The sequence below is a fragment of the Oryctolagus cuniculus genome, chromosome 10 (assembly GCF_964237555.1).
Source record: "Oryctolagus cuniculus chromosome 10, mOryCun1.1, whole genome shotgun sequence".
In the NCBI taxonomy this organism is placed as follows: Eukaryota; Metazoa; Chordata; class Mammalia; order Lagomorpha; family Leporidae; genus Oryctolagus; species Oryctolagus cuniculus.
Window position 1 is genome coordinate 92619831 of NC_091441.1, and position 16154 is coordinate 92635984.

The window sequence follows — 16154 nt, forward strand, 5'->3', positions numbered from 1 at the left end:
AAGACACTCTTTTCACAATCAGAAAAATACCTTGAGTCCTTTGTGCCTTCCAAGTCGGCCTGTCCACGGTTGGCATGGACTATTACCCCAACGACGGGGATGCGGAGGAGGACCTGGACACCCAGCTCACCATCCAGCGGAGTCTGCAGGACGCCCACAAGCCGGGAGCCGCACAGCGCGCAGCTGAGGATGAGAGGTAATGAGTCCCTCCCGGGCACGGTCCTGTTAGGTATTGCACAGGCGAGGCTTGTCAGTGGCATCATTCTACTAGGACAAAGACACAAGAGAGGGGTCGGAAGACAAGGAGCTGTGGTGCACTATCTGTAAGGCAGGATGCCTGCCCAGTCAGGGACAGTTTGAAAAGAACTGAGAATTGAAGCAGTAAAGAAAATAGTTGAAGGAGGCTCGTAGCAAATCTGGGACTGGAAATCAGAAGAAAGAGCGAAAAGAGGAGAGGCAGGGGCCAGGGAAGACCTGTAGCACACCGTGGCTTTGGGGAGCCAGAGACATGCGCACATCCACCCAAGACCCCCCAGAGAGCCGTCCTGGACCTCCGCGCAGGCGCTGGTCCGCTCAGATCACAAGGGGGAGATAAGTAAAGAGAAACCCAGAGGACAGCAGTCCCTCTTGAGGTGTGGACTCAGAGTCCTGTCTTGACAAGAGCGGAGAAGGACTAGGGGTCCCTTGGCGGGGAAAGAACTGGCTTCCGGCACTCCACGGGCACGCACATCTGGTGAAACGTGCTGTTGGCTGACCAGGGACCCCAGCCCCCGCCCTGGTGACCACCGTTTTCTCGGGGGTGATGAGCCCGGGTTGCTTGCAGCGGTGACCTCTGCTTTCCTGCTGAAGGGAAGACTGATGAAATGTTTTTTAACCTCAAGATAGTTTATGATTACGGAGATGACAAAGTCCATCAAAACTCACTGATTTTGAAAGGTAACACGCTCATGGGGTGATCACTGGGTGCGTGCCACACTGCTGAAAAACGCACTTGGTAAACATGAACTCCCTCACGTTCTCACTCCGTCTGTGAGGCAGGTGCCGTCGGAGTCTTCAGGGAGAGGTCAGTGCTGGCAGTGTGCTGAACCACACCCCATTTCTCTACTTCTGCGTCTAACATAGGAATGATCTCTAAAATAACCTGTAAAGTTTTATAGAGAAATTGGGTCTGTCAGATTCTTTGTTAATTAGTCTTGTGATTGAAATTTAAACATGCAAAACTAAACTCTGAACTCAATTTTAGGTTGAAAGGCATGAGCTTGACCAAGTAAAGCATACTTAAATGCTTCAGAGAGACTGAGATGGAGTCTTGTTGTAAATTTCATTTGCTGACTTGCAAGAGTTGTGTGACGCTTAGTAAGTCTTACTGATTTGAAGGAACTAGAAAACTGGAATGTACTTGAGACAGACGTCCAGGTCTTAATTCACGGAGCCTGTGAATATACAACCTTACATGGCAAAGAGGAAGGCCACAGATGGCACTAGGGTGCTGACCACCTGCCTTCAAGATGGGACAAGTAGCCGAGGTTATCCAGGTGGGCCCAGTGGAATCACCAGTGAAAGGGAGGCAGGAGAGAGAACTCAGAAATGGCGGAGAGAGGAGGACTGAGCCAACGCTGCTGGCTCTGAGGTTGCAGGAAGGGGCCCACGAGCCCGGAAACGTGGGGGCCTCTACAAGCTGGAAAAAGGGAAGAAGTGGTCCTCTGGGGCCTCCGGGAGGAACAGGGCCCTGCTGCCTTCTGATTGCAGCCCAGGAGATCCTCTTTGGGTTTCTGAGTCACAGAACTGGAGGATCGGAAGTCGGCGTTGCTTCTGCAGCACTGAGTGGTGTGTGGTGGTCCCGCACAGTGCCCCCAAAAGAGAAGAGTACTCAGTCTAGGAGCCCAGATCTCAGTTTAAGAGCATTTAACTGAACAGCTCGTTAAGGAGGACAGATCATCTGGGGGAATTGATTCTCTTCAACTGAGTCCATTGAGAAATGAAAGAAAATGGGAAAATGACAGACCTTGGGAAAATGACAGACCTTCTTGGGAAAATGACAGACTATCTAGAAAATAGTCCTAAACAGAACTATAAAATTTCAAATTATTTTATAAAATGTATCACTTAAACTGCTAATAGTGTTTTCTGAGTGTGAATTCGGTTTTTAAAAACCCACACCATGATGACTTCGAGTTTTTAAAAAAATACTCTGTGATTGAATCATTGATATCTTGGGGCCAGTGCTGTGGTTTAGTAGATTAAGCCTGCGCCTGGTGTCTAGTTAAAGTCCCGGCTGCTCCACTTCTGATCCAGCTGCTCGCTAATGCACGTGGGAAAGCAGCGGAGGATAGCCTAAGTCCTTGGGCCCCTGCACCCACGTGGGAGACCTGGAAGAAGCTCCTGGCTTCTGCCCAGACCAGCGCCAGCCATTGGGGCCATCTTGGGAGTGAACCAGCAGATGGAAGACCTCTCTCTCTGTCTGCCTGTCAAGTAAATGAATAAATCTTTAGCATGTGACAGTGAGACTGTGAGAGTTGCAGCCCTAGGCAGGTTTGCTTCAGTTGCGCACACCTGGGGGCTCTCTCCAGGCTGGTACAGTCCTCGCCCTGAGGAAGGCAGGCCGGGAAGGGGGCGCCTGAGGACCAGCCAAGGCCGTGGGATGAGGCCCCAGAGCACCACCAGGAATCACCCAGGGCAGCGCTTCTGTCCCGGTCTCAGTCGTCACCCCACTGGAGGGCTCCATCCTTGGCTAACGAGCGCTGACTCTGGGTTCCACACCGCACTGGCTTTGGGTTTCCGTGGGATGCCTCAGCCCTTCCCTCACACAAGTGTCTCTTCTGCGCAGCTTCCCTTCCGCGGTGAGCGCCGAGTATAAGAAGATAGTTGACAGCATAGAGGCAGTTAAGTACTCTTCCTGTTCTATCCCCTTGCTCCCCTCTCAGCTCGCAAAACCCAGAAACAGCTGCTCCTAGAGGCTGAGCACTGGGCAGGGCCGACGTGGGCACAACCTGGCCAAGAGCTGCAGCTGCCCGTGGGAACCTGCTGCTGGGGCGTGCAGGGGCCCAGGTGGTGTGGCCAGGAGACGGGCTCCGCCCTCCCAAGCCATCTGGATGTGGCTTTGGTAAAAGGCAGTCGTGTCAGCAGCCAGGCCGGCGGGGGTCGGGAGCAGCGCGCCGGATGTGAACCTGCTCTCCTCTGGCCTGCTAACAGGTGAGGAAGACGCACTGTCGCAGCTGGCCCAGCACCACTCGGCTTTCGATGAGGCAGATGGGATGGGGTGGACCCCCCTGCATAAGGCTGCGGCGCAACTCAATAAGAACATTCTGGAGATAACCCTGAAGGGTAAACTGCCTTTACCTCTGGCTGACGCTTCTGAGAGATGAGTCGAGAGCTTATTTGCGTTTGTTAACCCGTGCGCTATGATGAACGTATTTCAGCCTCAGAAGCCAGGGTGTGGGAGCGGCGCACAGAGCAGGGGGAAACACCGCTGTTCCTGGCCGTCAGCCACTGCCTCGTCGAGAACACTGGCTTTCTTCTCATCAATGGCTGCGACCCGGATGCTAAGAACTTCGAAGGCAATTCTCCTCTGCTCACAGGTGAACGAACGCCCTTTCTCGGGAGAGGAGCCTGGGGCTGCGGGCTTCCTCCGTGCCCGCGGGTTTCGGGCAGCTCCTCGTGCCCGCTTGCAGCTCCCGACCTGCCAGGAGCTTTCCCAGGGCCGGCCTGTGCCCCTGTGCCGAGGACCGGCTTGTTGGTCGCTAGTGTAGACCCGACCTGGGAGGGGAGGGGCGGGGCGGGCAGCCGCCAGGGGGCGCTAGCTGAAAACTGTGGGGCGCAGGCAGCCTCCGGATACCCCCGCAGCGCCCAGCAGGTTTACGCTCAGGGCTGCTTCAAGAGAGGGCCTCTGGAGCAGAGAATTGCAGGTGAGTGCGAGAGTGGCAGATTGAGAACACCTGCGGAATTCAGCAACCATCCGCTGACCTCCACCTCCACCTCCACCACCACCACCACCAGGATTCCAAAAAGCTGGCGGTCAGCAAGAGGCTGAAGACTGTGACCCTGGGAGCTCCCCAAAACGTGGCCCAAACACACGCTCCACGGTGACACCCACCACCCGCAAGCCCCGCCCACAGGCAGAATTTCCAGCCTGCTCAGATCCTGAACTCTTGTGCACTGTAGCCAAGGATTAGCTAAGCAAAGTCCCCCACAGACAAGATAGAGATTATTCTAGAGGAGAGAATTTAGGGAAAATAAACTATAAGGGGAAGTCATTAACTTCTCAGAGAGATTAATGAAATAATAGGATGCTATAAGAAATATCAAAGAACAAAAGAAATTCATACAAATTATAAATAGGCAAGATAAAAATATCGAAACAGTGCTAGAAGATGGTATTTAGAAAAACTTCCAGGGCCGGCGCCTCGGCTCACTAGGCTAATCCTCCGCCTAGTGGCGCCGGCACACCGGGTTCTAGTCCCGGTCGGGGCGCCGGATTCTGTCCCGGTTGCCCCTCTTCCAGGCCAGCTCTCTGCTGTGGCCAGGGAGTGCAGTGGAGGATGGCCCAGGTGCTTGGGCCCTGCACCCCATGGGAGACCAGGAAAAGCACCTGGCTCCTGGCTCCTGCCATCAGATCAGCACGGTGCGTCGGCCGCAGCGCGCCAGCCGCGGCGGCCATTGGAGGGTGAACCAACGGCAAAGGAAGACCTTTCTCTCTGTCTCTCTCTCTCACTGTCCACTCTGCCTGTCAAAAAAAAAAAAAAAAAAAAAAAAAAAAAAAAGAAAAGGAAAAAAAAAAAAAAAACTTCCAGAAGAAAAAGATAGGAAATGGAAAATCGGGGTCTGCGCTATGGCATAATGGGCTAAATTTCAGCTTGTGGCACCAGTATCCCATATGGGCACCAGTTCAAGTCCCAGCTGCTCCTCTTCCAATCCAGCTCCCAGAAGACAGCCCAAGTCCTTGGGCCCCTGTACCCATGTAGGAGACCCGGAAGAAGCTCCTGGCTCCTGGCTTTGGATTGGCTCAGCTCCAGCCGGTGCAGCCATTTGGGGAGTGAACCAGCAGATCAAGGACTTTCTCTCTCTCTCTCTCTCTCTGCAATTCTGCCTCTCAAATAAATAATTTAAAATATTTAAAAAAAATTAGAAGGATGATCCAAGGTGAGCAAGATGCGAATAGCAGGAGTGATGAAAAGATAACAGACAAGCCGGCGCCGCGGCTCACTAGGCTAATCCTCCGCCTAGCGGCGCCGGCACACCGGGTTCTAGTCCCGGTCGGGGCGCCGGATTCTGTCCCGGTTGCCCCTCTTCCAGGCCAGCTCTCTGCTGTGGCCAGGGAGTGCAGTGGAGGATGGCCCAGGTGCTTGGGCCCTGCACCCCATGGGAGACCAGGAAAAGCACCTGGCTCCTGGCTCCTGCCATCGGATCAGCGCGGTGCGCCGGCCGCAGCGCGCCGGCCGCGGCGGCCATTGGAGGGTGAACCAACGGCAAAGGAAGACCTTTCTCTCTGTCTCTCTCTCTCACTGTCCACTCTGCCTGACCAAAAAAAAAAAAAAAAAGAAAGAAAGAAAAGATGACAAGATGGAGACAGCCTCGCAGGGATGAACTAAGTCAAGACAAAGGTGTGTGTAAGAAAGGACAAGCTGAGCGCGCTCAGTGAATTCAAGATCCAACATCCGGGACACTTTTGTTTGCCGTCTTAGAGGGGTGGCAGTTCTTTCTTTCTTTCTTTTTTAAAGATTATTTATTTATTTATTTATTTGAAAGTCAGAGTTACACAGAGAAAGAAGGAGAGGCAGAGAGAGAAAGAGGTCTTCATCCGCTGATTCACTCCCCAGTTGGCCACAATGGCTGGAGCTGCACTGATCTGAAGCCAGGAGCCAGGAGCCTCCTCCAGGTCTCCCATGTGAGTGCAGGGGCCCAAGGACTTGGGCCATCCTCTACTGCTTTCCCAGGCCATAGCAGAGAGCTGGATCGGAAGTGGTACAGCCTGGACTTGAACCGGCAGGTGGCAGCTTTACCCACTATGCCACAGTGCTGGCCCTAGGTTGCAGTACTTCCTACAGCACATTATGCACAAGAGGTTCTTAGCATTTCGAATGCGCACTGGCATCTAGAATGATTCCCCACACATCCCTCGTCCCAATAATCAGTAACTGGAGAGCTTGGATAAAATTAGGTGTTTTAAGATCTTGAAGGACTAAGGGTAATCATCCAGTTGGGAATTAATAGCATAAATGCAGAAAAGCTAGTTATCAGAGAATTTTGGTTAATAAAGTGATTCAGAATAACTTCTAAGAAACTGCATTTATTTTAAAATCTCAATTATTATTTAGAAATAAATGCAGATAGCTAAGGTTAGCAAACATCTCAAAGAGGTGAAATTATGGCTCTCTTATCTTTTCTACCTATATAGTCTAACTGTATTGAACAGAAGTTCCTGTTGTCATTTAAAAAAAAAAAAAAAAAAGAAAAAGCGTTTTAAAAATAGCTACCCAGTCACCTGGGGCGAAGAGAAGCTTCCACAAGATAGCTGAGAAAGAGGGGAAAAAGAAATGTGACAGATACAAAAGATGAGAGATCAGAGTGGTGTCAGCCTTCCCACAGGCGACTAGGAGCTTGTGAAACTGGTGCAGGACAGGCTTACAAATTCTGAAGGAAAACTGTTTCCAACTGAAATTCCACATTTAGCCAAACTCAAACAAGATGATGGATGACAGATGTATTAAAAAAAAAAAGAGCTTGGTGTTCAGGAAGCAGGATCCCACTGAAGAGGTAGGCAGCTGAGATCCCCCCCAGCCAGGGTGACGGTGGCTGGTGCCCGTGGCACGCGACACGTTACAGAGCCCCAGGACCTGGCTGGAACAGTCAAGAGCCCCGTGCAGAGACGGCTTCAAGACCACGGTGGGACAGGAACGAATGCCTTGAAAGCATTTAAGATGGTTTAGAGTTTGGGATTGAATTCATGATAAGCGAATTGAAAACTAAGCTATTGAAATGTCAAGTTAACCGGGAAAACAAAAAGGGGAATAGGAAAAGCAGCCTGATTGTGGTCCAGCTTTGAACAGCAGGCATGATCACCACAAGGTAAACAATAGAGAAAAATTCTGCTCTGAATGTCTTAGATGGTTGGTGGATGAGCCAGGTACAGCTGTGTGAGTGGAGGAGGAGAAAACAAGTTAGAGCCTCACTTTCCATAGTGAGGCGGCATTAGGTTAGACCCACACGGGAAATACAACCAAGTAGCAGTGCAAGCAGGTTGTTAATGCCAAAGAAGGAGAAGGAACACAGGGCAGGGGAGGAGGCCGGAGTAATCCACCTGTTCAAACCTTGCACAGGTGTGAGTGATCAAGGAAGACAAGAAAGAGCAAAGAGCACAGCCACGGAGCAGGCGAGGGTGCAGATGTGGGCCCTGCCCAGCATCTTCCAAGATGCTCCCTTGGGCTTTCAATTGAAGAGAAAACACAGGCAGAGGAGCCTACTACAGAACAGCTCGCAAGCTACGAAACCCCCGAGAGTGAGGAGAAATCTGGTTCAGGTCTGACTTCTCTGAATCGGTGTCCTTGTGTGTAAGATAGGGAATCAGGGTAGTTACCTGGTGTGGGAGTAAAAGCCACGTGTGAAAAAAACAGGAAAACAGGAATCTGGGGCTGGTGCTGTGTCACAGCAGGTAAAGCTGCCGCTTGGAGTGCTAGCATCCCATATGGGCACAGGTTCAAGTTCTAGCTGCTCCACTTCCGATCCAGCTCTCTGCTAGGGCCTGGGAAAGCAGTAGAAGATGGCCCAAGTCCTTGGGCCCCTGCACCCAAATGGGAGACCCAAAAGAAACTCCTGGCTCTTAGTTTCAGATCGACACAGCTCTAGCCATTGCAGCCATTTGCGGAGTGAACCAGCGGATGGAATACTCGCTCTAGCTCTGCCTCTGCCTCTTTCTAACTCTGCCTTTCAAATCAATGAATAAATCTTAAAAAAAAAAAAAAAAAAAAAAGAATTCTCAGAGTCCTCAGTGCACCAATGTGCAAAGTCAATCTTAAAGGGGCCTTTATTTATTTATTTAAAAGATTTATCTGTATGCTTGAAAGTGTTACAAAGAGAGAGGGAGAGACAGACATATGGGCCATCTGCTCGTTCACTCCACAGATGGCCTCAATGGCCGGGGCTGGGCCAGCTGAAACCAGGAGCTTCACCTCGGTCTTCCACGTGGGTGGCAGGAGCCCAGACACTTGGGCTGTCCTCCACTGCTTTCTCAGGTGCATTAGCAGGGAGCAGGATCAGAAGCAGGAGTGCCCATAAGGGGTGCTGGCGTGGCAGGCAGCAACCTCAGCCACTATGCCACAGTGCGAGTCTCTATTTTTCTAACTACATGATCGTTAGATCATTGTCTTCAGAGAGACCCTCCAGGGGCTTTCTGTGAGTACGTTTGGAGAAACACAAGCCAAAACCCTATTTTCTCTGGGCTCAACCACTCCCCCAAACACGCAGATCAAACTTACACATTAGTCATTGATTAGCTGAGGTAGGTGCTGTTGCTATCTTGGCTTTTCTTTGTAACCATCCGTGGAGCTGGTACTGTGGCATAGAAGTTTAAGTCTGCATCTCATGGGCACTGGTTCTAGTCCCAGCTGCTCCACTTTCAATCCAGCTACCTGCTAATATGCATGGAAAAGTAGCAGAAGATGGCCTGAGTACTTGGGCCCCTACATCCTTGGGGAAGACCCAGAAGAAGCTCTTGGCTCCTGGCTTCTGTATCTTTACCTTTCAAATAAATCTTTTGAGGAGAGAGAGAGACAGAGACAGAGAGAGATGGGGGGAGGGAGAGAGACAGAGACAGAGAGAGAGAGAGAGAGACCGGTGGCAGTATTGCCAGGACTGTCCTGAGGACTTAAGGTACCATTTTTCAAGAGAATTAAGATGACAGGTGAGCATGTATTCATGTATTTCAACCTCGTAGGCAGACAGGTAGACAATAATTTGTCATGACTTACAAACAAATAGTCCATTGATGTAAAGTACTATTACTATTATGTGCTGCATGCCTTGTTTTACAATCTGTCTCCTAAACACAGTGCTGGAGCATGGGGCAGGCATGGTGGTATAGCGCCAAAACTGCTGCCTGGGACCCCCACACCCCATGGTACAGTGCCTGCTTGAGCTCTGATTCCAGTCCAGCTGCCTACTGATGTGTATGTGCCCTGGGAGGCCACAGGTGATGGCTGAAGTACTTAAGTCCCCACCACCTATATGGGAGACCCGGATGGAGTTCCAGGCTCCTCATTTCTCACTGTTGTAGGCATTTGGGGGAACAAATAGCATATGAAAGATTCATCTCTCTCCCTAATAATAATAATAATGGAGTACGGGGGTAGGTAGAACAGCTCCTGAGAGGCCTGAAGGAAGGGTAGGAATTAGACCTGTAGGTCAAGATAGCAATTGGAACGCCAGAACCCCTCATCGGAGTGCCCGGGTTGAAGTCCAAGCTCTGCCTCCAATTCCAGCTTCCTGCTCACGTGCACTCCGGGAGGCAGCAGTGATGGCTCCAGTACCGGGGTCTCTGCCACCCAAGTAGGACACCTGATGGAGATCTGGGCTCCTGGCTGTTGGAGGCATTGGGAGAGTGAACCGGCAGATGGAAGATCTCTGTATTTCTGCTTTCAAATACCCTAATTTAAAACAAGCAAACACATGTCTGGGGGCACCAGCCAACTTGATACTCTTTCTTTCTATTTGAATATTAACACGTCCACCTTGCTTCTAATTTCCCAGCTGTTCTGCGTGACTCCTACGACGTGGTCGCCCTGCTCATCAGCCACAGAGCCAACGTCAACCTGCGCTGTGCCAACGAGAGGACAGCTCTGCACGAGGCAGCCAAACTGGGCCGACGGGACATGGTGAAGCTGCTGCTGGCTTCCGGGGCGCACCCCGATGCGCGGAGCTCCTATGGATTCACCCCTCTCGCTCTGGCTGCCCAAGGTGGCCACACTGAAGTCATGGAGATGCTACTGCAGAAAGGCAAGGCTTCCGTGCCAGTGCGCACGCTCCCGGGCTAACGTACCACGGGCTCTCCTCGTGATGGAGAGCTTCAAAATAGCAGAAGCTCACTTCTGTAAGCCTGAAGGGAATGTCTGGGAGGAGTATGTGCTGCTGTTGGCTCCTGCAAAGCCTAAAATGGAGATTTTCCTTTCTGGTGTGTCGTCGTTTCCCTAAGAGTACAGGGACACAGGCTCCTCCTGTTCTCTCACCGTGCTAAGAGGAAGGGTTCTATTTTTTTACTTTTTCATGGTGTTAGCCTTTACTAGAATCATGAAATCAAAGACCTTGCAAACTCCCCACACGTTCTCCCTGCATAAGCTAAGTTGTAAGGCAGTTTCATGTCATCAAATGCCTTTAGATTCTGGGAAATTCTTCCTAATTTCTTGTCTTTGGGTTCCAATTCTTCACTCAATAACCAAAACTCCAAGAGAGGGGGAAGCCAACCAGTGCTTACTGAGAAGGTTCTGAGTGACAGGGATGAAGCTACCCGTCTCTTAAGACCTGGGAGGCGGGTGCATCCTCATTGTGCATTGGAGGGAAGGAAAGGTCAGATACCGAGCTGGAGGCGGGACTTCCCTCCCAACACAGCCTCCAGCCCTGAAGCCACTTTAGATCCTGGTTTAACTCGCAGGGAATCTTTGCTCAGAGAACTTTGGCACTTACTGTCTCTGAGGGGTGCTCCACTGATGACACGGTTGGATGAAGCAATGCAGTATCTGAAGCTTTTTTGAAAGACGTGAACTTGTAACCAGACTGAACAATGTCCTCATAGCAAAATTGCCTTCTTTCTCCTCCCTATTCCAGAAGCTCGCTCCCTCGCTCCCTCTCTCCTGCACATTCACTCTCTCCACTCCTTTGTAAGACAGTCCTGGTCTCTCCTATTCTAGATGGCGAGGACTCCTGCATTCCACAACAACCTTGAGATTTTGATTTTTCCTAAATCTTTGCTCTCCCGTGTGGGAAGCTGGTTTCCGGTGTTTGGCCACCAGACACTTAAAGTAGGATGTTTACAAGGAATGGCCTAAGAAATGTCTTCAGTCATTTGCTCGAAAAACAAAGTCAACACTGGACCTTTCACCTTTGAGGAGGGAGGACCCTTTTGTATAGATTATTGATTAAAATACAGAAACTCACAAGAAGCAACAGATAACAACTCCTGTATCCTTGAAAGAGACAAGTATTGGTTCACCGCAGTGAGGGCGGTAAATGAGCATTTCCCACACGGCCCCTTTACAAAGCGTTTTGCACAAAGAGACACAGATAGTAACCGGGAGAGCCAGCCATTGAAGCCACATCTGTCTGATGGCAGATGCCATTACCTCACTGCCCAGCGAGGCCGGAGTGGCAATGTGGCATCACAGAAACGATTCTGGGTCCAGGAGACCTGTGCTCGGCTTACTGGTGTGTGTGTGTGGAGAAGAGCCCGAGTTCTTCGTTTTTAAAGTAAGGGCCCTAGAACTTCGGGGATTGTTGTAACACTGGGAAGTTCTGCACCTGGAAGCACACGATCAGTGCTCGGGAAATGGAGGCTCCTTAGACTTAATGCATTCTAGGAATGGGGTTCTCGGGCAGCCACTGCACCCTGAAGACTTAGGGAGTCTGTTTAAAGTCATCACATCTGTGAATATACCCAGAATGCTCTCATCAACTTTGTCCAGGTTACTGAGCTGTCAACAACTGACCCAGCATCCTGTCCCCTTCTTCCACCTCCCAGCTCCCTTCACACCTCAGCCAGAGCCCCCCTAGGCAACAGTCTGTCTTCTTATGCACACCACTCCTGTGACACTTAGCATACAGGGCTCTACAGTTCACCTTTTAGCTGTCAGTCACTTGCAGCTTCAATTAAAAACAACTGCCGTATGTCTGACTGTGAACAGTCCCTGAGAACAGGTGAAAACTGAACAAAGGCACTTTTCCACCAAAACACCATCATCAGCTGGCATGGAGATACAGCTCAGGATTTTAGTCCTATGTGATGAGTTAAGGGGGCTTTTGTAGGCTGGCCCAAAAAGTTAAACTACCTTTTATGAAAGTCTTTCTATTGGAATTGTCACGTTTGAAACAAATAATATTACTGAAAGCCAATTTACTCATGTTGGAAACTACTTGAAGTATTTTCTTGCTTTATCAGCTGGTTTGTAAATTGCTTAGAGCACGAGGTACACACTTTCTTGGATTCTTAGCGCTCTGTAGAGTAGGTGCTTAGTTACTGCATTGTGGCTGTGGCGATGTATTTTTAAGGTTGCCTAAGCAAGACAGTGGAAAATAATTTTTGCTAAAAAGACTCCCTCTTCCTAGGAGCTAACGCTCATGGTCAGGCGTCTGATTCTTCTTCCATCCTGCTGGAAGCTGCTAGAGGAGGAAACCCAGACTCTGTGACCCTCTTGCTCGAGTATGGAGCCGATGCCAACATCCCTAAGAACTCGGGTCACCTGCCCATCCACGTGGCTGCCGACAGGGGCCACCTATTGTAAGTTCAATTCCATTACTGTAAATAACAGATACAAGAGCCATAGTTCTCATGTTTTGTATGAAAGAGACAGAGATCTTCCAGGCCCTGGTTCACTCCCCCAGTCTAATAGCAGGGGCTCGGTCAAGTTGAAGCCAGGAGCCAGGGACTCAATCTGAGGCTCCCCCATGGGTGTGGGAACCCAGGGGGTTGAAGCCAGGAGCCATGAAGTCAATCTGAGGCTCCCACAGGGGTGCCAGGGACCTGAATGGTGAAGCCCTCTCATTCCCAGGACACGCATTTAGCAGGAAGCTGGACTTAGAAGCAGAGCCAGGACTTGAACCCAAGCACCCTGAAATAGGATGCATGGGTTACCAAGTGGTGTCTTACTCACCATGCCAGACTCCACACACCACACACTTTATGTTCTTTATCTCTCTAAGGGTACGAAATTCTTGACCAGCTGGAGAGTGAAGCCAAGTCCTATCTGTAGCCACTGAAAGGACCAAGAGCTATTTTTTCATCAGGTCTGAAATGACAGGCTAATTCAGAGTCTTACAACCTAGAGAGTAAGTCAGCAGCACCTGGTATCTGAGCTTTTGGATAAAGAAGCTATGCTTTTTTTGTTGGAGAAATCTAAATACCACTTGATAGTAAAACCATCAGTGTCAATATAAAATAATCATAGGCTGGTCAAGGCTGCAGCTTGGCAAATATGATTTTGAAATGCACTTTGAAATTCTTTCTCAGAGCTCTAAAGATGTTGGTTCCAGTTACAAATCTTGCTGCCATTAAGCAGAGCGGGATCAGTCCAGTTCACTGCGCAGCAGCAGGGGCACACCCTCAGTGCCTGGAACTTCTCATCCAAGCTGGATTCGACGTGAATTTCATGCTAGATCAGAGAATTCGCAAACACTACGATGACCAAAGAAAGTCGGCTTTGTATTTCGCGGTGTCAAACGGCGACCTCTCTTCAGTGAAGCTGCTTCTGAGTGCGGGAGCTCTGCCTAATCAAGACCCAGTGAACTGCCTGCAGATAGCCCTCAGAATGGGCAACTACGAGCTGATAAGCCTGCTGCTGAGGCACGGGGCCAACGTGAATTACTTCTGCAGGGTCAACCCCCTGCATTTCCCGTCAGCACTGCAGTACACGCTCAAAGACGAAGTCATGCTCAGGATGCTGTTAAATTACGGGTACGATATTGAGCTGTGCTTCGACTGTCCTCACGGGGACAAAGTTCACCCTTTATATAGTTTTGAAGGCTGGACCTCTACAGTTATCAAAGACACCATGGTAAGTCCCCGTCAGCTGCCTTACCTCGCGGTCGCGATCTGTAGCTCTGGACCCCCAGCAATGGAAGCTCATGGCTGGAAAGATTCTAGTGTGACAAACATGTGGTAAAATGACTCCATGATGAAGACAATAGTGCAGAGGTAAAAGGTACAGGAGGTTGAGGAAGCAGTGCTGCGAGTCTGCCGAGCCTTGCTGGGGAGTTTTATGAAAGCAGCACAACCCTAGTCAAGTGTCATGCTCAAACTGGCCTTTTTCTTTGAGCTATCTGGCCAAAATGCTTCTGATATCTCCACCCTTACATGTGTGGCTCTTTCATGGTTCCCGTGTTATTAAATGGTTTTCTTTGGTAACCTGATGAAAAGGTGGTCAAGAAATGAACTTAGTGGACTGGACATCTCACTTGCTGTCCTCACGCCACACTCCTGGTTCTCCCCACCCTGAGGGGTGACTGCTGCGTGCCCGACTTGAGTTCTCTCCTGATTTCAAATGGCTCCTGCTCTTCAGGCCTCATTTCAGGCACCAGCTCCCAGGAGAGGCCCTGCCCTGTCTCCCATGTTCTAGGTAGCTCCACTCCCCCATCATTCTCACATGCTGCACATTTCTTTCACAGTGCTTATCACTAAGAGGACCATTTTAATATTGTATCGATACACTGAATATAAACATTTGCTCACTCCTTTCCTGTTTACAGATCTGCTTAGCATACAATGGATACTCTTTAAGTACTTGAATTAACAGCATCAAGATTTGAAAACAGAAATGAGCAGGCAAGTGGGTAGCCTAGTGGTTAAGATGCCCACATCCCACCTCAAGAGTACCTGTACTCAATACCTAGCTCCAGCTTGCTACTTAGGCAGACCCTCGAAGGCAGCACACGATGGCTCACTGGGTCCTTCCACCCAGGCTGGAGACCTGGATTGCATTCCCAGCTCCTGGCTCTGCCCCTAGCTCCAGCCTCCTCCCTGTTCTGGCCCAATCCCAGTCTCCAGCAACTATAGGCATGTAGGTAGAGAACCTGGATGGGAGTGCTCTCCTATTTCTCTCATTTAAAAAAAAAAAAAGTTTTTTTTAAATGAAATGCTGAAAGAACACTATGAATCAGTTTTTAAGACAGGCAAACTATTTAATATGATGTATTATCTTCAGATGATTGATATAGGGCTTTGTTTCTACATCATTAACTTGGCATTTAGAAATACATGTTGGATTATTTCTTGATTGTTCGTAGGGTACTAACTTCTCTCTTGGGCATCTTACCTAAAAGCACTTATGTGCAGAAACTGTCGTACCCCTCACACGGCAGGGTAGGATTAGGTTATAAATGGCAGAAAACCCTGAGATAAGAATAACTTTAACAAGATGGCTCATTGCCTTCTCATATCCCAGAAGTGTCAGTCCTGTCGCATGGCTTCACGAGTCCCAGAATAAACTCACATCCACATTTGAGGAAGGAGCACAAACCATGCCCTGCTGAGAGCTGCTCCCACTTCCACTGAAAAAATCTCTCTGGCTACAAGGTAGTCAGGTGGCCACACGTAGGTGCGAGTGAAGCTAGAAAGGAGATCTTTATTCTAGAAGCCAGCTGACTGAAGAGGTTAACAGAGATTATGGAAGTCACTGTCATACAGTAAATGCATCTTTTATGTGTAGAGTTCTGAAGGCACAGGTATTAGAACAGAGCTTCTTGTGCAGCGCCTTAGTCTGTGACTGAGGAACGTGAGACTTTGGACCACTACGCTAACCACACATCCCTGGCGCCTTCCACTGACTTTGACGGTGTTGTGATTCTCCCCTCAGTTCTGTGAAGTAATGACGTTGTCATGGCTGCAGCATCTCTCTGGGAAGGTTGTTCGAGTGATGCTTGATTATGTTGATCAAGTTCAGATCTGTTCAAAGTTAAAAGCTGTGCTCCAGAAACAGGGGATCTGGTCAGAGATCCATTTTATCTTGAGTATCTTTCCTGTAGAAAACTCTTACTGAAATACCAACTGTAACTCTCACTTTGATTTTTAGAACACTTGTCTCTTCTGGTTAAAAGCTTGACCTAAAGAAGTCAGAAAAATGCTATTCTATCTTTTAAGTGTTACTATTATTTACAACTAAATTTATATAACAGCCATTTCCCAATAGATAATGTTAGATAACCGCTTATTATATAAGCAGGTAACACTTTTTTCCCAATCCAGCTAAACTGTGACCATGTGATGAGAAAAAGCTATGATCTAAATTTATAGAGGGTATCAAATGACCCTTCCCCAAACAAAATGCTTCCAAAGTAGCACACTGGATCAAATATTTCATTTCTCCATCGGTGGTGATGTTCAAGTATAGCAAATAAAAAGCTTGGTAGCTTAAGTATTAAATGTATCAAATCATTTGATAATATTTACTAGCTAAACCCTA

General features: G+C 49.3%; 1 protein-coding gene across 9 annotated transcripts in view; it reads left to right on the forward strand.

Annotated features, from left to right (window-relative positions):
* ASB14 (ankyrin repeat and SOCS box containing 14) overlaps positions 1-16154 on the forward strand; it is a 42310-nt gene that overhangs the window by 560 nt on the left and 25596 nt on the right. For 4 of the 9 annotated variants that reach the window (XR_011379502.1, XR_011379504.1, XM_070050678.1 and 1 more), the window contains exons 2-9: positions 23-196; positions 2828-2882; positions 3193-3324; positions 3420-3578; positions 9742-9987; positions 12307-12478; positions 13208-13751; positions 15549-15702. Coding sequence is in view for 6 of the 9 variants with exons in the window: in XM_070050678.1 (XP_069906779.1) it covers positions 3255-3324; positions 3420-3578; positions 9742-9987; positions 12307-12478; positions 13208-13751; positions 15549-15702 (1345 nt within the window). In the remaining 3 variants the exon portion in view is untranslated. Of the gene's footprint in view, positions 1-22; positions 197-2827; positions 2883-3187; positions 3325-3419; positions 3579-9741; positions 9988-12306; positions 12479-13207; positions 13752-15548; positions 15703-16154 lie in introns of those variants that run through there. The other 5 variants (XR_011379503.1, XM_070050681.1, XM_070050679.1 and 2 more) reach the window with 3 other exon arrangements.